This window comes from Mandrillus leucophaeus, unplaced genomic scaffold (assembly GCF_000951045.1).
Source record: "Mandrillus leucophaeus isolate KB7577 unplaced genomic scaffold, Mleu.le_1.0 Scaffold714, whole genome shotgun sequence".
Lineage (NCBI taxonomy): Eukaryota > Metazoa > Chordata > Mammalia > Primates > Cercopithecidae > Mandrillus > Mandrillus leucophaeus.
Genome location: NW_012107742.1, coordinates 226576 through 249068, shown reverse-complemented (window position 1 = coordinate 249068; position 22493 = coordinate 226576). Strand labels below are relative to the sequence as shown.

Here is a 22493-nt window from a genome sequence, read left to right as displayed (position 1 = left end):
AGAAGGAGAGGAGAGGGAGAGGTGTCCAGCCCGGCATGGTGGCTCATGCCTTTAATCCCAGCACTTTAGGAGGCTGAGGCAAGTGGATCACCTGAGGTCGGGAGTTCGAGACCAGCCTGACCAACATGGAGAAACCCCATCTCTACTAAAAATACAAAATTAGCTGGGCAAGGTGGTGCATGCCGGTAATCCCAGCTACTCGGGAGGCTGAGGCAGGAGAATCGTTTGAACCTCGGAGGTGAATGTTGCGGTGAGCAAAAATTGCGCCATTACACTCCAGCCTGGGCAACAAGAGTGGAACTCTGTCTCAAAAACAAAACAAACAAACAAAAAACAAAAAACCCTGAACATTTGGTAAAATTCACCCATAAATCCATTTGAACCTCTTATCTTCTATAGATGAGTAATTTTAAACTACTGATTCAATTTGTAATACATGGTTTCCTATTCTTAGAGTCAGTTTTGATAATTTATATATTTCTAGCAAATATCTGAGCATTCACATTTATTGACTGAATTTTAAAGATCTCTTATAATTATAACTCACTTTTAAGTTTGTTATCTGTGCCTTTTCCCCTAAAAAAATTAAATAAATAAATATAAATAAATAAATAAATAAATAAATAAATAAATAAAAAGCCTGGCTTGTTTTATCTGTTTTGGTAATCTTTTTTTAAAAACCAGCTTTTAATTTCACTCTTCATCCCTATATTTTCTTTTGTATCTCTTTTTAAAATTATTTTCTATTGTGTTAACTTTTGCTTTTATATTTTTTTCCCTAGATTTGGGCAACACCTCATTCTATACCATAGAATATCATGTACCATAGAATACCATATATGATAGAATGAGGTGTTCTGCTTTTATTATTTTCTTCTTCCTTTGTGCTGTTGTTTTAAAATTTATTTTCATCTTTAATATACTGATATACAGAACTACAATTTTCCTTCTAAGGACAACTTCAGGTATGTTCTTCCTTCTCAAGTTTTGGTGTGCACTGGTAACTCAGTTTCTACCGTGTAATTTTTACTGGTATTGCCTCTTAACCCCATGAATTTTGTAAAAGTATTTTCCTGGCTGGGCATGGTGGCTCACGCCTGTAATCCCAGCACTTTGGGAGGCCGAGGTGGGTGGATCACAAGGTCAGGAGTTCGAGACCAGCCTGGCCAACGTGGTGAAACCCCATCTCTACTAAAAATACAAAAATTACCCAGGCGTGGTGACAGACACCTGTAGTCCCAGCTACTTGGGAGGCTGAGGCAGAATTGCTTGAACCCGGTGGGTGGAGGTTGCAGTGAGCTAAGATCACGCCACTGCACTCCAGCCTGGGTGACAGAGCAAGACTCTGTCTCAAAAAAAAAAAAAAAAAAAAAAAGTATTTTCCTTCAATTTCTAAATGTATGGAATTAAATAAGACTTTATTGTTGATGTGTAATTTCCAGGCAAGAGGGATCAGAGAATATAGTCCACATGATGAAGATTCAGGAGTTTCTTCGGACTTCTCTGTGGCCTAAAACATGGACAATTTCTATAAATATTCCATGTATTACAAGAGAATACAAAGTATATTTACTGGAAACAGAATGCTAGCTTTCTGTAAGATAAAAAATTATTTAATTTTTAACAATCATTTTATCTGTTTGATTCATCAGTTTCATTGAGAAGTGTGTGAAAAAAAATCCTACCACTACAAATGCAGATCTGACCATTTCTCTTGCAATTTTGCAGTTTTATATTTTATTTGGATGGTAGATTGTTAGTTACTGATTGGTAATTATTTTCTCAGTTGGAGGAGTACTCATTTCTAAAAATGCTTTTGGCTTAAAATTCCATTTTGTCTGATATTAATATTGCTTTACATAATTTTTCCCATCACTGTCAAGCTTTCCTCATTACTTTGCTTTAGGTTTGTCTCCTGCAAACAGCATTTGCTACATTTTGATTCTGACTCTAATTCAGAAGTCTCTGCCCTTTAACAGTCGAGTTTAATAGCTTTATATTTGTTCTGATTACTATTCTATTTTTATTTAAAAAAAGGTTCATTCAGTACGTTCTCCTCCTGAACAACAACAAAAGACTCTAGCGTGGCTTTTAAACTCTCTAACACATCCTTCTGAATTTCCTGCTATTGTTTTCTAGAATTTTAGTACTACTTTGGTTTTAAACATTAAAATTTAGGTTTTTAAACTCAAACATTTGTATTTATAATATGTTTTATCAATTTCTTTGCTTACCGTAGTTTCTTGTATTCCACGCCTTCCTCCAAGACTCACTTGTTTCTTCTCATTGATGTATGTATCTTTTAGTAGTTCTTTTGACAAGGGTCTAATGATGGTAAACTCGTTTATTCTTTGTAGATTTGAAAATATGTTTATTTTCCTTCTCTAGAATGGCACGTAAGTACAGAATTCTGTATTGTATTATTTTATCTTGGCATTTTGAGGATATTACTTCCCATCATCTTCTGTAATTTATTATTGCTGATGAGAATGTCAAAACTTTGATGGTTGTTCTTTTGTAGGTAATGTGTTTTTTTCCTCTGATAGCTTTTAAGACATTTTTCATTATCCTTAAAGTTCCACAGTTTCACTGTTCTGCTTAGTGATGGATATGATTCTTCAGTCAAAGATTCATGTCTAGCTACAATGCTAGAAAATTCTCCACCACTCTCTTCAAACATTTCCTCTCCCCTCCATTTCTATCCTCTCCTTCAGGAACTTCCAGTAGATACATGGTGGAGCTTCTAATCTATTCTCTTGCTCTCAATTTCTTTTTCATATTTTCTATCTTTATTATATTTTATTATATATTTTATTATATTATTTCTTGTTTTATCCTTCATTTATTCACTAATGTATTCAACTGTGTCTAATATGCTGTCTTACCCTATATATTGACGTTACCCCCCAAAACTTTTACTTTGTTTTATTTTATATACAGCTGTTCTTAATACGTAATTATCAGCTTTTGCTTTATTACCTCACATTGTTTTATGGTTACTGGTCATAGTTTAAAATAAACATGTTTAAAATTCTCAAGATTAAAGTTTATTTCAATTTCCTTGAGTGTATTATAATTTGCTTTTTGTTTGTTTACATTTTTACTATCTTTCTTGATAAAGATTTGCTCTCCAGCTTTATAATTTTTTTATTTGAGGAAACTCATTTTGATGGGAGGTGTTTTGTTTTAGTTTCTTTTCCATCCACAGATGTACTCCTTCTTATCAGATGTTTTGGAAGTTGCCTCAGTCTGGCTCTTGGAGTTCATTTCAGAAGTAGATATTTTGCTGGACACCTAAGGTTCTTGTCTCATAGGGGTATTTCACTTCTGTTTCCTAAATCAAGAATGTTGTCCTCCAAGTTTTTAGTCACATGGTTGTCTCTGCTTCTTCCCTCTCCTAATGACAATTTGCTAATTTCTTCCCCCTGGCCTTTTTTTTGTAGTTTTTTTGCGTTTGTTTTTTTACATATAACCTGGATGTGACAATTTGCTAATTTCTAACCATAACCCTAGATAGTTGCTCCAAGTTTTTTTTAATCCATTTTGGTTCAAAGGTAGGGCAATAAGATCCCAGTTCCTTGCTTTATTCAAGTAGACTAGATCTACTGATGTACTACATGTGAAATGCATTCACTCCCTATTCCTCTGTACATGCTGAAATCTCAGCCCCCATTGTGTATTTTTTTAGCCCTTAATTCTCCTTGGGAACTATAGCTTAAACTGTGGATCCATGCTTCATTTCTAGTCCATGGAGATCTTTAAACTTGTTGTTTTGGGGCACAACTACATATTTTTAGATTCATTTTTCTATATACTAATAATGACTTTACCTTCTTGACTGTAAGTCATTTGTACTTATATTTAAACAAGCTGGAGAGAGCTGAAAAGAACTCATTCAATACACAGTAATATAGAAAGAGAGAACTTGGCTTTAAAAGAAATGTATTAGGAGTTTTGTGTATTCCATAGGTAGTTTTAGATTTTTAAGAAATTGACAAAAGTTTCCTAGTTTTAAGTAGTGAAGTTAAAAATATGTATATATGGCCGGGTTCGGTGGCTCACGCCTGTAATCCCAGCACTGTGGTGGGCCGAGGCAGGCGGATCACAAGGTCAGGAGATGGAGAACATTCTGGCTAAAATGGTGAAACCCCGTCTCTACTAAAAATACAAAAAATTAGCCGGGCGTGGTGGCGGGTGCCTGTAGTCCCAGCTACTCAGGAGGCTGAGGCAAGAGAATGGTGTGAACCCGGGAGGCAGAGCTTGCAGTGAGCTGAGATTGTGCCACTGCACTCCAGCCTGGGAGACAGTGAGAGACTCCGTCTCAAAAAAAAAAATGTTTATCTGCTATTCCTTAATAAAAAAGTTAAAAAGTGGAAGGTAAGGTCACATTTAAAGTTTATTAAGGTAAAGTCATTACTAACAGTTGAAATGCATTGATAAGTGGATTACTAGAGCTCATAAGCTCCCTAAAAATATATCCATAAAAAATACACTACAAGTCTGGGCAAGATAGCAAGACTTTGTCTCTGAAAAAAATTTAAAAATTAGCCAGGCATTGTGGTGCATACCTGGAGTCCTAGCTACTCAGGAGGCTGAGGCAGGGGGATGCCATGAGCCCAGGAGTTCAGAGCTGCAGTGAGCTATAATCACACTATTGTACTCTATATTGAGCGACAAAGTAAGACCATCTCCACAAAAAAAAAAAAAAAAATTGGTTCTGATGAATGAGCACTATAAGAAAAAATGTGGAATTTTTTTTCTATTTGGCTTTAGATAACAAAATTTTATTTTAAATTAAGTTTATTTTATTTAAAATAAGTTAATTTCCCTTAAAAAAAAATCACAGCTACAGGGCACCCAAGACATATTTAAGGATTGTAACTATACCACAGAGGCAATGTCTTTTGGAGTTGGAGGGAGGACATTCTCTAAGGAGAAAGACCAAAATCACAGAGAAAGGGAGGGAGACTGTTTGATACTGTATGTACTAGAGGATTCCAACATTCTTCCATGGGGAGTATGTTCTTTCAACCCACCACTGTATATTAATCATTACTAGTGATCTACTATTACTGATTGGATTCATATCCCTCAGGAGAACTGATATGGCAAAAAGAGGCACTGGTCCTAAGGCTTGTGTTTAGCACACATTTTCTAAAAATCACAAGTAACAGAGAGAAAAACCAAGTTTATTCAATTTGGATGGAAGAAAAATGATCGATTATAAAGCAAAGATGGAAAAAGTAAAGAATTCAACAATGATGCAGAATAATCTGTATGGCCTCTACCAATGTCTCAAAGTGTAAGATATGGAGAACTTGTCATCAGAATCTCCTGAGATATTAGTACAAATGCAGACCCCACCATTTCAGATCTATGGAATCTGAACCTGTAAATGTGGGGCTGCAAAACTCATTTTAAAAAAAAATCCTAAGTTTTGAGACTTGCAACTAGAGAGAAAGGTTTACAATTACATTTCCTCTAACAAATCCAGGGAAAAAGAATTACTTTGATCTGAAATAACACTCAGCTTTACATTCTTGATAGGAGCCTGCAATATCATACAAACTGAGTAGAAGCTCACATGTTCACACCACATTTTGTGAAATAAACTTACTTACTTCAAAACAGAATAAATATACCCAGCCTGGACAGTACAGTGAGACCTCATCTCTATAAAAATAAAAAAAATTAGTTGGGCATGGTGGCGCACACCTCTAGTCCCAGCTACTCGGGAGGGTGAGGCAGGAAGATCACTTGAGCCTGGGATGGGAAGGTTGCAGTGAGCCGAGAGCACGCCACTGCATTCCAACACAGTGAGACCCCGTCTCAAAAAAAAAAAAAAAAAAAAAAAAAGAAATTAAAAAAAATCTAAACAGAATAAATAAAACAGCTTCTCATTTAACAAGCCAATGATGAAGACACCTAATAAGCATTATGATTAAGAGAGGTTTCGAATTAAGAAACTTAGGCCGGGCACAGTGACTCATGCCTGTAATTCCAGCACTTTAGGAGGCCGAGGCAGGTAGATCACGAGGTCAAGAGTTCGAGACCAGCCTGGCCAACATGGTGAAACCCTGTCTCTACTAAAGATACAAAAAATTAGGTGGTCGTGGTGGTGCGCACCTGTAACCCCAGCTACTCGGGAGGCTGGGGCAGGATAATCACTTGAACTTGGGAGGAAGAGGCTGCAGTGAGCCAAGATCGTGGTGCCATTGCACTCCAGCCCGGGCAACAGGGCAAGACTGTCTCAAAAAAAAAAAAAAAAAAGAAACTTAGATGGCCTAAGTTATTTGTGATCTAATCACAATTCATTCCTAATTTTAAAATTAAAACCTACTCCTGATTTTAAATAAATTTCTTTGGATTATAATGGATATTAAATTTATTTGACTTTTAAAACCACTGGGCACAAATTCACACATTTTTTCAAAAGAAATATTTCTTATGAAAAAATATTCACCTTAAAAACCAATTTCAGAATAATAAGAGACAATTTTAAGAAGAAAATTTTAAACTTCTAGTTTACAGAAATTAGGGCATAAACTATATAGTAAATGTTTTGCTAAACTAATTGTTTATTTGAGGATTATTTTTAAAACAATCCAATGTATTAATATCACTCTGAGTTTCAGATTTTTGATAAACAAAGTTGAATGCAAAGGACTTTATTACTGAGACTTTCTCTCCATAGTATACTAACTCTTCCAATAAAGGAGAATGTACAAGAACTATCTGAATAAGAAAATCTATTTTCGCCTAAGAGATTTTTTTAGGAATATCACTGAGAAAGAAGACTAAGGAAACAAACTACCAGTAATGCAAATCTCTTTTTATTGGGACTTCATAATCTTTTTCAACTGAAGAGGATTTCCTTTGTCACCCAGCAGGGTCCTGGAACTTCTTGGCTGGAATTCAGATATCCAGAGTTCTGGTTACCTACAACATCTATTCTTTACGTAGTAGCTTACAAGCATCAAAGGCCACCCTCACCTGATGCTTGGCCGGATCTATGCCCTCCAAAATAGTCTTCATGTCCTCCTGCTTGTCCTGCGAAAGGAAAAAGAAGAACTCACGGATCTTATTCCAAAAACGAAAATCACATTTGGCCATGAAGACCTTGTGACCGATACTTCAGATGCTGGGCTTTGTTAACTCAGGATCTTCAACTAAAAAGATTCTCATCTGTAGAGACTGTAATGTCAGGAGCAGAGTATAAATTTTTTAAGGGGGTGTTATTACGGTTTTTTACCAATAAAACTTCAATATAAACCTTAATATATGTAGAAATATTTCTGCAAAATTATTTAAATTCATGCCTCTGTCTCAAAATACAACTAAAGCCACAAAAACAGAGCAACATTTAAAAACATCTAACCAAAGAAAATAATGAAATCAAGAGATTTGGGCATATCAGAAGTTGGGAGGATGGAGGAAAATACTGTAAGATAAATAGTTACATAGTTTTTCCCCTCATTATAAAAGTACTTAGGGCTTACACTTTTCAACTAAAACAAGAACCTTCAAAGAACTTGAGAAATGGAATGTTTGTATTTTCTCTAGATATAGACTCTTAACTGAGATAAACTATCTAAAGGTGAGACAGGGATACAACTTAGGAAACCACAATAAGCTTTTCAGTCATTGACCGGAGTCAACTAAATCTCCAAATAGAAGAAATGTGGCCTAGAGAAGACTTCACTCTGTCACTCCAATTTCCTACCTACGTGATGTGCTTACCCTAAGAAAGTGCGTGCACTTATGGTATAGATTCAGCACGACAGTATCCTGAGACAACTATATGATTTTAAGAAGCTGTTAAGGCTCACTTCCTCTTTCCTGCTACCGTACCCCATATTTCAATAAATAGCAAGTCCCATTAAAATACGAATAATAAGCAGAGTATCCAACATGGAACCTATCAAGAAGTTCCTACAAAACAAACAATAAAATTTTAGTCAAATATTCCCCATTACCTTCAAATAAATTAAAGAGAACAGGGAATATTTACTTAAATAGTTGAACAAAGTTATATAACAAAAGACTGGAAAGTGAGTTGGAAGAATAGAAGAAACTAAATACAGACTGAGCATCACTAATCTAAAAACCTGAAATCTGAAATGCTCCAAAATCTGAAACTTCTTGAGTACTGACATGACACTCAAAAGAAATGCTCATGGAGCATTTCAGATTTTGGATTTCCAGATTAGGGATGCTCAATGGATATATATTCTGCAAATATTCCAAAATCAAAAAAAAATACATCCAAAACACTTTTGGTCCCAAGCTTTGCAGATAAGGGAGCAGTAACAGTGAAGCCATGAAAACCACATTTAGAAGTAGAAACAGGTCAGTCATGGTGGCTCACACCTGTAATCCCAGTAACTTGGGAAGCCAAGGTGGGTAGATCGCCTGAGCCCAGGGGTTCGGGACTAGCCTGGGCAACATGGCGAAACCCCGTCTCTACAAAAAATAAAAATAAAAAATTAGCTGGTGTGGCAGTGTGCGCCTGTAGTTCCAACTACTCAGGAGGCTGAAGTGGGAGGATTGCTTGAGACTAAGAGGTTAAGGCTGTAGTGAGCTGTGATCATGCCACTGTACTCCAGCCTCGGGGATAAAGCAAGACCCTGTCCCTTTTAAGAAAAAAAAAAGCAGAAACAAGTATACAGAAAAAAATAGTGACCTGGATGACAGACTTAAGACACAATGCAGAAGAAAAGGACAAAGAAATGTATTAGACATAAAGATAATACAAATAAGGGAGATCAGGGAGACCATACATATGGATGGTAAATATCTTAAAGGATGTTAACAGAATAGAAAAATAAATAGTCAAAAACACAGCAGAAAGAAATCTTCCTTTAAAAAAAAGAAAATATCACCCCACAGTCACCACTAAAAAAAAATAAAAATTTAAAAAATAAAACACTATGACAACTTATTAAAGACTATGACTTACGAAAATCTTCAGGCAGAAAACATTCACTGTTTCCCAGGAAAAATTAATATAGACTAATTAACACTAGATACATCCTGATGAAATCACAGATGTTTAAGTATAATGAAAGAATTTTATGATAATAATCCAGACAGAAAAAGGAGTCACTTACATATAATGGAGAATAGTCTAGCAGGCTTTGGCAATATTCAGTACCAGAAGACACTAATATAGTGGGTTTAAAATTTTGAGGGGAAAGAACAAGTGATTCAATAATTTCATACATGGCTACATTCATTTATAAATACAACATATGGTATTCTAAAATATGCAAGTACCTATTACCTCCTTTTTGAGCGGGGAGAATAAATTCAAATCAAAATACCAATACTAGCCAGCCAACAGATAAGTCAAGTTGAGGAATTCAGGAATCATGAAGCTATATAATAAGACAGACTAGTAATGTACAAACTGAATCCACTTAAATAACTCATGAAAATTCTATGGTGGAAGATATATTACTCTCCTTGTCCTTCAGAATGAAGTCAATAGATACTGACTAAATATTTGATTTTTAAAAATCTATTTGTAAAAGGTGTCTTCACATACTGTCAGAAAGTAATTTTATTCTTGTGTTTTCTATAGTTCACCAAAGCTTTGGGAGCAATTAATAGGGCCAATTGTAGCACAGTAAGTTTTTTTTGTTTGTTTGTTTGTTTTTTGAGATAGGGTCTCCGTCTATTGCCCCAGCTGGAGTGCAGTGATGCAATCTCGGCTTACTACAACCTCCGCTTCCTGGGCTCAAGCAATCCACCTCAGCCACCTGAGTAGCTGGGACTACAGGCACGCACAACCACACCCCGCTAATTTTTGTATTTTTTTTTTTTTTTTTTTTTTTTTTGGTAGAGATGGGTTTTCACCATGCTGCCCAGGCTGGTTTTAACTCCTGGGCTCAAGCAGTCTGCCCACCTTGGCCTCCCAAAGAGCTGGGATTACAGACTTGAGCTACTGCGCTAGGCAAGAAGATTTTTGTAGATAATGCACACATAGGGGCTGTGATCAGAAATTAGGAAATTAAACTGTTTAAAAAAGAAGAAGAAGGAAGAAGGGTGGGAGGGGAGAAGGGAGGGAAGAAAGGAGGGGAAAAAGAAGAAATCTGTTTATGTTTGTCAGAATGTGGGAGAGTCAGGAGGGCTCAACTGTTAACAGAGATGTACACTGGTTCAGCGTTTTTGAACAGTTTGACAATAATTATCAAAATTTCAGATGTGGACCTCCCAAAACAATAAAATTTTAGTCAAACATTTCCCTATAACCAGCAATTTAACTTCTAGGAATGTATCCCTATTATATATATTCACAAAAGTAGCAAAGATACATAAATATGCCTAGCAATATTTACTGCAGCACCATTTATAATGTTTAAAAACTGTTAATTCAGGTGTTTATGAGTAGATAAATGGTTAATAAATTATACAGAACACTGAGTACCTGTGAAAAAGAACGGGAAATCTACTGGAACACGGAAAGATGTTATATCACATATATTATATATATGTATTTTGGATACACAGAAATGTCTAGATACACAATATATTGTTTAAATTTTTTAAAGAAAACCTTATAAAAGAGGACTTGGTCTATGTTTTCTATTTATAAGATTTAATATAGATAATAAACTGATCCTTAAGATATTTTTCTTTCTATTAAGGGAGGTCTATATCAAATCTCATTTAAAAGGAAATAAATTCCAGGAAGAAGAACTACAGAGTACTAATGTATCCATGTCTAAATTACCTAGTTTCCAATTGCTCAACTATTTTCGGAAAATGCCCAATATAGTTCACTCAGTCAGCAGAATACAGTCCAAAAAAAGCAACAAAGGTCAGAGACCTTACTTTATGGTTAGGGAGTAAAGTCAGTGATAAACTACATTTTTTTTTTGTTTTTGCTTTTGTTTTTGAGATGGAGTCTTGCCCTGTCGCCTAGGTTGAATTTTGGCGCACACCTGTTAATTCTAGCTACTCGGGAGGCTAAGGCAGCAGAATCATTTGAACCCAGGAGAAGAAGGTTGCAGTGAGCTGAGATAGTGCCACTGCACTCCAGCCTGGCCAACACAGCCAGACTCTGCATCAGAAAAAAAAAAAAAAAGAATTAGTACACTTAAACTGAGAACATTATCTATGAGATGCCAGGAATGAAATACATCTCCACTGCATGCAATGGGGGATGGATAGTCCTCTATCTGCCAACTGCTGGAGGAAATTATTACAGCCCAAAACACATGTTAGAAGACAGCAGCAAAGAATGAAGGATAAGTAAGATGGTACTGCCTTGTAAGATAAAGTTAATAAGAATTACCAGTCACTTTTTCCCAGGACTCAGGGACTAATCTGCCTGCTTTACTCTCTGAGGTTTCCCTATTTTTGACTAGAACTTTTCTTTCCTCTGGCCTACAATAAAGCCTGAAATAAAATTTATTCATAGGTTTTATATTTTTTTCACTGTCACAAATTTTACTCACAAATATTCACAGGTGTTAAATATAAAAATTATACTTTCCCATACTTTCCACATTTTCTTTTCTCCTAAAAAATTTTTTTAAGAGAAGGGTCTCCCTATGTTGCCCAGGCTGGCATACAATGGCTATTCACAGGCAAGATCATTGTGCACTGCAGCCTTTAACTCCTGGGCTCATGCAATCCTCCCACCTCTGCCTCCTTGGTAGCTAGGACTACATGCCCAGCATTTCCACATTTTATATGAAGAACAGTATTGCTTTTTATAATGAGGAAAAGAAATAATATTTAAATTAAGATATCAGTCCACAGATAGCAAAAGCATGGAAGAGCCTATATATTTTTAAAACTTACAATCAATATATAAAAAATTCAAAATAAGAAAAGATAAAAAGTTACACATACAAAGTTATTAAATCTAACAGTATTTGTAATAGTGAAAAATGAAAAGCAAAAGTTCCATAATTAATGAACGAGTACGGTTCATCAACTTGATGGAATATGATGCAAGAGTTATAAATATAGAGACTATATAGCAGTATGGTAAAGATTATGACAGAACACAAGAACACGCAGTGAAAAAATAGAAAACAACTGTATTATATATTGTGTCTATAATTTCATGTAAATATGAATGTAAAAACATTGCAAGATAAAAAATGAATAATTATGTCAGAACAATGGCATTACTTCTGTATTGAATAATTAAGATATGTATTTATCTGAGCCTTTTTTTTTTTTTTCCAGATCGAGTTTCACTCTTGTTGCCCTGGCTGGAGTGCAATGGCACGATCTCAGCTCACTGCAACCTAAGCCTCCTGAGTCCAAGTGATTCTCCTGCCTCAGTCTCCCAAGTATCTGGGATTACAGGGGCCCACCACCATGCCCGGCTAAATTTTGTATTGTTAGTAGAAACAGGGTGTCACCATGCTGGCCAGGCTGGTCTCAAATTCCTAACCTCAGGTGATCTGCCCGCCTCGGCCTCCCAAAGTGCTGGGATTACATGCGTGAGCCACTGCGCCCGGCCTATCTGAGCCATTTTTAATCTTACATTTTGAATGTAAGTAAATATGGTAAGTTCAAATAGTTCTATCTGTTCAATTAAAGTAGTTCTTCTAAGGAACTAAATAATAAAGACTCTAATTCCAGAAGATGGTAAAAATAAAATATTTAAAAATGTAAGAGATTTTTAACTTGGTCACAATCAGTATGGTTTTGTTATACATTAGAGTATATTTTTACCAGATAGTTCCTCTTTTATCCTATTTATTTATTTATTTTATTTATTTATTTTTTTGAGATGGCATTTTTGCTCTTGTTGCCCAGGCTGGAGTGCAATGGCACAATCTAGGCTCACTACAACCTCCACCTCCTGGGTCAAGTGATTCTTCTGCCTCAGCCTCCCAAGTAGCTGGGATTACAGGCACGTGCCACCACACCCAGCTGACTTTTTGTATTTAGTAGAGATAGGGTTTCACTATGTTAGTCAGGCTGGTCTTGAACGCCTGACCTCAGGTGATCCACCCGCCTCGGCGTCCCAAAGTGCTGAGATTACAGGTATGAGCCACTGCACCTAGCCCTATTTAATTTTTTAGAACTCCCAACAGGTTAAGAGAGTGACTTTGTCGTAGAAAATACAAGGAAGAGAGAATCCAGGTAAGAATTTAGAGGATAAGAGTATTAAATTTTGTTTATATTATATAAGTTTTTAAGTTCTACTCTATTTCTTTATTTTGAATGAAGAACTTCAATTCCTAATTTTTATAGATGACCCAAAGTAACTCTATTAAAGGAAAAAGATATAGAAAGAAGTCAAAAGACTCAGATGTACTTAACATATATTGCTGTCACAATTCTCAGACAAAAAAGCATACCTCCCAGAAATTATAACTGATAGGGAAAGTCCTAATTAATAAGAATAAATGATAGCATTTTCATTACAATATTTAGTATTAGTAGAAATGATAATAAATAACAATCATAGCATACATTTATTTTGGTTAATAATTATTTTCCAACAATGTTCTCAGGTATCTACTTGGATGATTTAAGGCAATACTTTCATAGTTTTTTCTAAGTAAGAAAAACTAAGAAATCTAATTCTCTATAACATTTACAGCTATGTACGTCACACATAGGTTTTGAAGAAATATATCAGAGAATTCTGGGAAAAACTCTAGAAAGTGGTTTAAAGCACTCTCACAAAATAAAAGGCAAAGCACACATTTCAGCAAGAGGCATGAACACTTAAATGGAATATTATTTTTATATAGATTATTACACATATGAACCTGCCACCTAATTTGAAATTTTGGAAAGCCAAAACAGAAAACACAAAAAGAACAGAATTTGTAGGAATGTACTAGGAGCATGATTGACAACAGTAGCTTTGTTTTTAAATGTCTAATCAGAGAAACAACAGAAATCATTCAAAAGGATAATGGATGTACTAATTACTCTGATTTGATCATTACACATTATATACATGTATTGAAATATCGCTCTGTACCCCATTAATATGTTCAATTATCATGTCAATTAAAATAATAATAAGAAATCACTCAAAGTGACTTGACTTGTTACTCTATTCTGTGAACACATCATCGAATTTATGATATATCTAACAGAGGGCAGTTTAAAAAGCACAGAAATGTCAAATGCGGGTGAAGTGAAAGGAAGAAACAAACTAGCAGTTTTACTAGGAAAAGAAACAGTATGCCCTGTTCAACATTAAGTATTTTCAAATACATGTAATACATACAACAACTAGAGCAGGTAGCCAAGCTTTTTTTTTTTAAGTTACTGTATACAAAGTATGCAGACCACTGATCTTAGTGTTTTCTAAATGTTAAGTATAAATGGATATTAACATTCATGCAAAAATATTTGAAATTAAAAATATCTTACTAAATCAGCCCCTGCTTGAAGTAAAACATCTGCAACATCCGTATGTCCATTTTCACAAGCATAGGTTAAGGCTGTGTCTCCTGTTGCTGTTGTAGCATGCACATTAGCGCCTAGCAAACAAAAAAGCATACATTTACTTTGTGAACTGTAAAATTATATTAGATAGCCCAATTTTGCAATCTGGTGAAACTGAAGAATTCAAAATGTGAAAATATCAAAATGCATTTTAAGTATACTAGTTTTCCTTTAAATATGCTTTATAAAAATAATTTGAGTCATACCAAAAAGAACTAAACCAAATGATTTTAAAACACAGTAATTTGCCCTTACATCACTAGTAAGATACACCCAAAAGAATAAAAGAGCTGCAAAACCAAAAAATATTAAGCATTTTTCAGAAATCATATTGGTGGTACTTTTGGTTTGTGTTCAGAGACAGTTCTATGGATATTGTGGTATAAATCAAATGAGCAATTATTTCGTGAGAACAGAAATTTTGGGCATGGTTAAGGGAAAACACAGATATAAGTTTTTTTTTTTTTTTTGAGAGATAGTCTCACTCTGTCACTCAGGCTGGAGTGCAATGGCATGACGCAGCTGCAACCTCTGCCTTCTGGGTTCAGGCAAGTCTCATGGCTGAGCCTCTCAAGTAGGTGGGATCACAGGCACATGCCACCACGCTTGGCTAATTTTTGTATTTTTAGTAGAGATGGGGTTTCACCATGTTGGCCAGGCTGGTCTTGAACTCCCAATCTTAGGTGAGATATAAGATTGTTGAACTTGAGTAAAAATCTTGTGGTTCTGGCCAGATATGGTGGCTCAAACCTGCAACCCTTGCACTTTGGGAGGCTGAGGCTGAGGCTGAGGCACGCAGATCACTTGAGCCCAAGAGTATGAGACCAGCCTGGGCAATATGGTGAAACCCTGTCTCTACCAAAACAAACAAACAAACAAAAAATTAGCCAGGCATGATGGCACATGCCTGTAGTCCCAGCTACTTGGGAGGCTGAGATGGGAGAATTGCTTGAGCCAGGTAGGCGGAGGTTACAGTGAGCTCAGATCATGCCACTGCACTCCAGCCTGGGCAACAGAGCAAGACTCTGTCTCAAAAACGAAACAAAACAAAAAAAAACGCTTGTGGTTCTGAATTGGAAGTACTGAGGTGGTCCCTTAGCATCCTTCGAAGGTGACCAATGAATTCCTGATATATTTAATCTATAAGAAAAATATATATTTCCCAGCCCTGATCAACTAAAGCCTAGAGACAATGGTTGTAGACTAAGCATAAATAGCATCTCTAGCTTAGATCGTGGTCTCTACCATTTACTACTAAATGAAATTAGGGCTTCTTAGAAAAATGACTGATCCCAAGGCTGGAGCAGGAACTGTGTAAGATGAACCCGGAACACCTTGCCATATGAGAAAGCAAGGAAACTATCAGAGACTGCAATGTGGTCATGTCAAAACGATTTAGGAGCTAACCTTATTGATCAAAGATACTCAAACTGTCGCATCTTCCAACAATTTTTACATCAAAAAGAATAATGACCACGATGAAGTAAAGGCCATCTTATATATTCAAATCCAAAAGTTCAAAATGATGTTCAAATAAAAAACAAAAAAACAGGGCCAGGCACAGTGGCTTATGCCTGTAATCCCAGGGCTTTGGGAGGCCAAAGTGAGAGGACTGCTTGAGGCCAAGACTTCAAGATCAGCCTAGGCAACAAGCAAGACCCCATCTCTACAAAAAATAAAAAAATAAATTAGCAGGGCATAGTGGTGCATGCCTGTAGTCCCAGCTACTTGGAAGGCTAAGGCAAGAGGATCCCTTGAGCCCAGGAGTTCGAAGTTGCAGTGAGCCACAATCACACCACTACATTCCAGCCTGGGTAACAGAGCATGACTCTGTCTCAAAACAAAACCAAACAAAAAACCACTTCACTGATCACCTTTGAAGGATGCTAAGGGACTACCTCATCACCTTGGAAACTGGCAGATAAAGGGGGAAAAAAAGACAAACATTTTCTTGCCATTCTTTTTTTTTGAGACGGAGTCTTGCTCTATCACCCAGACTGGAGTGCAGTGGCACAGTCTCGGCTCACTGGAAGCTCTGCCTCCCAGGTTCATGCCATTCTCCTGCCTCAACCTCCTGAGTAGCTAGGACTACAGGTGCCCACCACCACGCCTAATTTTTTGTATGTTTTAGTAGACATGGGGTTTCACGGTGTTAGCCAGGATGGTCTCGATCTCCTGACGTCATGATCCGCCCGCGTTGGCCTCCCAACGTGCTGGGATTACAGGCGTGAGCCACCATGCCCGGGCTTTCTTGCCATGCTTATATTGATTTCTACTTAATTTACAGGCAAATAGTTGAGGGGAAGTTTCTCTTTATAGATATTCAAGAAAGGAATAAACGAAGGAATAAAAGAACTTAAGAGTATCACCTCTTTGTAATCCCTAATGAATTAATGGATCTAAGCAATGCTCACCAATGGCTAATAATGTCTCAGAGAGACAACTATATACTTATTACCTCCTGAAGAAAGTATACACATACCACCTATGAAGTAGTCCCATTAAAAAACAACAACAACAAAAAAGAATCAAACCTGAATACAATCAAGTCTCTAGATCTAAGTACTAATTTACAGAAAAGTTAAAGGATAGAAAAACAAGTTAAACAAAATAATAGCGATATCATCAGGAACATTCACACTGTGGGAAACCTAATGGAAAAACATTCTATTTCTTCAACCAAAAATTGCAAGAAGAAAGATAAGAAAAATGAAATGTAGCCCATAGATTTAAAAAGGCTTAAGAGACATACTGATTAATAGTGATTGTATAAATCTTATTTGAATCCTAATTCAAACAAGTCACTAAACACATACATACAGATTTAGAAAACTATCAGAGAAATATGAAAATGACTTGGATATTTGCTAAGAAACTCTTATTAAAATTTTTGAGGTAGGAAAATTATATTGTGGTTATTTTTAAAATTATCTTTTAAATACTGAATATTAACACTTTTATAAAAGTAACATTTTAAATAATTAATTTTCATATTTTAAAAATAAAAAGTTAAAAATGTTTCTTTTAAATAAAAATAATTTATAAGAATGGGGATATGGAGGAAGTACAGATGAAATAAGATTGGCTGTGAATTAGACATTCATGTTAAAACACTAACTAGGTGATGGATTCTTAGGATCTCAAATACTACAATCTCTATGTTTGAAAAAATGCCATAACAAAAAAGTTGTTAAATTTGTTTTAATTGTGTAGGCCTTATTTGAGTTTTCTTTAGTGCCACACTGTAGGAAGCACTTCATGTAAATAAATTACACTTAAAACTGGGGGGAAAAAAAAACGCTTTTAGGTAGTGATCACATAAAAGTGATTCTCTCACCCTAAGATAGTTTCTATGAGCTACATACTTCAAATAAGCAAAAGGAGCTAAATCAATGATAATGCAGTAGAAAAAACAATGTCAAGAGTTCTAAGTTTGAATGAACATTGGCTCTGTCCCTGTTAGCTTGGTTACCTTAAAGGGAGTTATATAACATCATTGTGCATCAGTTCCCTCATCTACAAGAATGTGTTTAACATTTCTCATTACACAGGAACCAGTGGCAAATAACAGAGATAACACAAAAGCTGAGCAAAATGTCTGATATTCAATAATTTCTTAATAAACATTTATTCCTTCTTTTAAAAACATGTTACAATAGCATGACTTTAGTTTAAGAGAGGGATGCGGGAAGAATGCACAAAGATAACCACTAGCAGAGAAAGACTCTTGAATAGGACACAGTTACTAAAAATGATAGGGGAAAAATGACTGAATACATACAATAACTAGAGTGATTAGCAGTATTTGATTCAGGAAAAAAGTCAGCTTTTATGGTTGGTTTGTCCAAACCATAAATCATCCAAACCATTCATAATCTGGTTGAAGGCCAGGTGTGGTAGTACACATCTGTAATCCCAGCACTTTGAGAGGCTGGGGCAGAAGGATTGCTTGAACCCAGGAGTTTGAGACCAGCCTCAGGAACATGGCAAAATAAAAAATACAAAAACTAGCCAGGCATAGTGGTATACACCTATAGTCCCAGCTACTTGGGAGGCTGAGGCTGAAGGATCACTTGAGCCCAGAAGGTTGAGGTTGCAGTGGAACATACTCACACCACTACACTCCAGCCTGGGTGACAAAGCACGACTCTGTCTCAAAAAAAAAAAAAAAAAAAAAAAAAAAAATTCTGGTTTAATAAATTATTTCAATAATAATTCAAAGGAAATCTTGAGGTTCAGCTATATTAAAATTAATGTTAACAATGAAAGCCCAAAAGGATGAATAAAATTTTGCTAAATATTTTCTTTTACATATTAACTTTTCTATATATCAAATTTGTATCAAATAATGTATCAGACCTGGAAAAAAAGAAAAATCTGATATTATTTTCAAATAATATATTTACATCTGTTGGGACTAATTTTTTTTTAGTATGTTATATAAAACTACAAATATTCTATGTAAAAGTACTTATTGCTTACCACAGCTTAACAATAAAGCACAAATATTTTTAAAATTAGTACTCTGCAAAAACAAATTAATTCCCACTTTTTTCAGATGACTTAGAAATGTCAAGAAATGAACAGACTTAAAGGTACCAAATTATACCCTCAATATGTCATCATCCTCACCTCTTCTTAACAGAGACTAGGAGAAACTAACATCTCCCTTCAACAAGCCACAAACAATTAGAGGGAGAAAGAAGGTGAATGAGATACCTTATGGTCACTACACAAACATTAATAACAGTATGAAATCTTTTTAAAAATGAGTTTTAGAGATTTAGGAGTCTAAGATCAATTAAATTATGGAGCTGTCTTTCAACTTTTATAGAAATGAAAAAGTTAACAGTTAATTGTTAAAGTTAACAAAGCAATATAAGTCTTTTTCTAAATGGTATTTTAAATTATTTAATTTTATTTTATTTTTAATTGACAAATAATAATTGTATATATTTATGGGGTACAATGTGATGTTATATGTATATGTTGTGGAATGATTAGATCAAGCATGATTAACATATTCATCACCTCACATATTTGTGGTGAGAACATTTAAATCTCTTAGCAATTTTGAAATATACATTATTGTTAACTATAGTCACCTTGCTATGCAATATATCATTAAAACTTATTCCACCTATCTAAGTGAAACTTTGCACCCTTTGATCAACATTTCCCCTCTCCTTGTGTACCCTCCTCCCACCTTCATCCCCACACTCTGGTAACCACCATTCTGTTATCTACTATGAGCTCAATGTTTTTAGATTCCACATATAAATAAACTATTATTTGTATTTGTCTTTCTGTGCAATAAGGCATTTTAAAGCCACATACCAGAAGCCAGCAAATATTTAACCAATTCCAGGTGTCCCTCCTGAGATGCCTCCATCAGAGGTGTGGAGCAGCCAAGCTCTATATCAGCCCCTGCCTTAATAAGAAAGTCTGCAACTTCAGAAAATCCTCCACAGCAAGCCAAAGTAAGAGCAGTTTCTTGAGTTTCTTCTGTCTGGGCATTTATATTTGCTCCTAAGAAAGTATAAAAACAGATAAAACTAGTTGTAAGAGACTTACAATAAAGATATTATTTTTCTGAATTGTGATAATCATCTGTCTTCTCTGCTTCTGTGGTTTCCTCAAGGGTGTTCAGAATTTATCATCAATGCAATATATATATATATATATATGCAAGCTAGTTGTAGTAAACTTCACCAGTACTAACACAAAACATCCAAAGAAAACTGATTTTTCTAAAAGAAGTAAAACTGCGGCCGGGCGCGGTGGCTCAAGCCTGTAGTCCCAGCACTTTGGGAGGCCGAGACGGGCGGATCACAAGGTCAGGAGATCCAGATCATCCTGGCTAACACGGTGAAACCCCGTCTCTACTAAAAAATACAAAAAACTAGCCCGGCGAGGTGGCGGGCGCCTGTAGTCCCAGCTACTCGGGAGGCTGAGGTAGGAGAATGGTGTAAACCCGGGAGGCGGAGCTTGCAGTGAGCTGAGATCCCGCCACTGCACTCCAGCCCTGCACTCCAGCCCGGGCGACCGAGCGAGATTCCGTCTCAAAAAAAAAAAAAAAAAAAAAAAGTAAAATTGCTTTACCTTGTGCTAAAAGTAGTGCCACCATTTCTTCATGTCCTTCCCGGGCAGCTTCCATCAAGGGAGTGTAACCTTCATCATTAACTTCTTCAAGATTTGCTCCCCTTTCAATAAGTAGAGCTGCCAATTCAACATGTCCTCCACAGGCGGCTAGCGTCAATGGAGATTCAAATGAATCTGCAGGCATGTTCACTTGAGCACCACTATCCAAAAGCAAACGTGCCACCTCTACATGTCCATCCTACAGATTTTCAGATGTAAAGAAAGGAGATAAATTTTTTGTTTTGAGATTTTTTTAAGTGGGAGAGAAGAAAGCAAGAGATTGGAAAAAGATAGGAAGAAAAAAGACAAGATTAGAAGATTCAGCATAGACAGCCTATATAATATCATGCTCATCTGAGCCTTATCAAAAGTTCATCAATATCGTTTTTAAGTAATTTTCAAATTATTTTAACCAACTTTTGAGCAAGCCCAAAATTCTCCAAAAGAATGAGATTTGGTGACATAACAGTCACAAATCCAAATAATTTTAAATTTCCATTTTTTGAAGTTCAAAAAACTGTGAAATCTATAGTCAATGCTACCTCAAAATAACTAGGTTATACCACTGCCAGGTCAAATATAGTCATACCCTCAAACTCAGGTGTCATATTCAAATGTAGAAACTGTATTACATCTATTTCAGAAACAAAAGTATGCCAAAAAATAACACAACAAATTATGTGAAGTCATTACCACTTGGGATTATGTCACCAACATAAATGTCTCTGGATTGATACTATCCTATATTTTTCCTAATCACAACACCTTGTTGCAATGAGGCAAAGATTTTGCAATGATGTAAAAATAAAGATACTCATTTGTAAAAATTTTTACCATGGCCTATCTGCATAGATAGTAAGGCAATTAACAATAAAATATTCTTATGGTGGGTATCAATTCTACCTATCACCATAAATATCCTTCTTTAATTTCAAAATTTTAATGGCAAAATTTATGTAGGTCTCAAAGCTTGTTGTGACACATAAAGTCAGAGGCTATATTGTACTATATTTCAAAAATGACCATAATGTTGCTAATGAAAAATAAATACTGAGTAGAAAAATAAGGTTTAGGCTGGGCATGGTGGCTCACGCCTGTAATCCCAGTACTTTGGGAGGCCGAGGCGGGTGGATCACCTGAGGTCGGGAATGTGAGACCAGCCTGACTAACATGGAGAAACCCTGTCTCTATTAAAAATAAAAAATTAGCCGGGTGTGGTGGTACACGCCTGTAATCCCAGCTACTCGGGAGGCCAAAACAGAGAATCACTTGAACTCAGGAGGCGGAGGTTGTGGTGAGTCCAGATAGCACCACTGCACTCCAGCCTGGGCAACAAGAGCAAAACTCCGTCTCAAAAAAAAAAAAAAAACAAAAGAAAGAAAGAAAAAGAAAGAAAAAGAAAAATAAGGTTTAGTAGTTCTTTTATTAAAGAAATAAGGCTGGGCACGGTGGCTCACACCTAGCTTGAGCCCAGATGTGCGAGACCACCCTGGGCAACAGGGTGAAACCATGTTCCTACAAAAAATACAAAAATCAGCCAAGCATAGTGGTATGCGCCTGTAGTCCCAGCTACTTGGGAGGCTGAGGCAGGAGGAGTACTCGAGCATAGGAGGCAGAGGTTGCAGTGAGCCAAGATCACGCCACCGCACTCCAGCCTGAATGACAGAGACCCTGTCTCAAAAACAAAAAAGAATTAAATAAAAAAACCTTAGGCCGCGCGCGGTGGCTCAAGCCTGTAATCCCAGCACTTTGAGAGGCCGAGACCATACTGGCTAACACGGTGAAACCCCGTCTCTACTAAAAAAAATACAAAAAACTAGCCGGGCGAGGTGGTGGGCGCCTGTAGTCCCAGCTACTCCGGAGGCTGAGGCAGGAGAATGGCGTAAACCCGGGAGGCGGAGCTTGCAGTGAGC

The 22493-nt window shown here is 36.1% G+C and overlaps 1 protein-coding gene across 5 annotated transcripts in view; it reads right to left on the bottom strand.

Moving 5' to 3' along the window:
• The window catches only part of LOC105528348 (ankyrin repeat and KH domain-containing protein 1), a 130467-nt gene that overhangs the window by 57366 nt on the left and 50608 nt on the right, over positions 1-22493 (bottom strand). For 2 of the 5 annotated variants that reach the window (XM_011965060.1, XM_011965061.1), the window contains exons 8-11: positions 20542-20779; positions 19777-19968; positions 14365-14474; positions 6812-7050 (exon numbers count right to left, since the gene is read on the bottom strand). In XM_011965060.1, coding sequence (XP_011820450.1) covers positions 6949-7050; positions 14365-14474; positions 19777-19968; positions 20542-20779 — 642 coding nt within the window. In that variant the 3' untranslated portion in view covers positions 6812-6948. Of the gene's footprint in view, positions 1-6811; positions 7051-14364; positions 14475-19776; positions 19969-20541; positions 20780-22493 lie in introns of those variants that run through there. The other 3 variants (XM_011965058.1, XM_011965059.1, XM_011965062.1) reach the window with 3 other exon arrangements.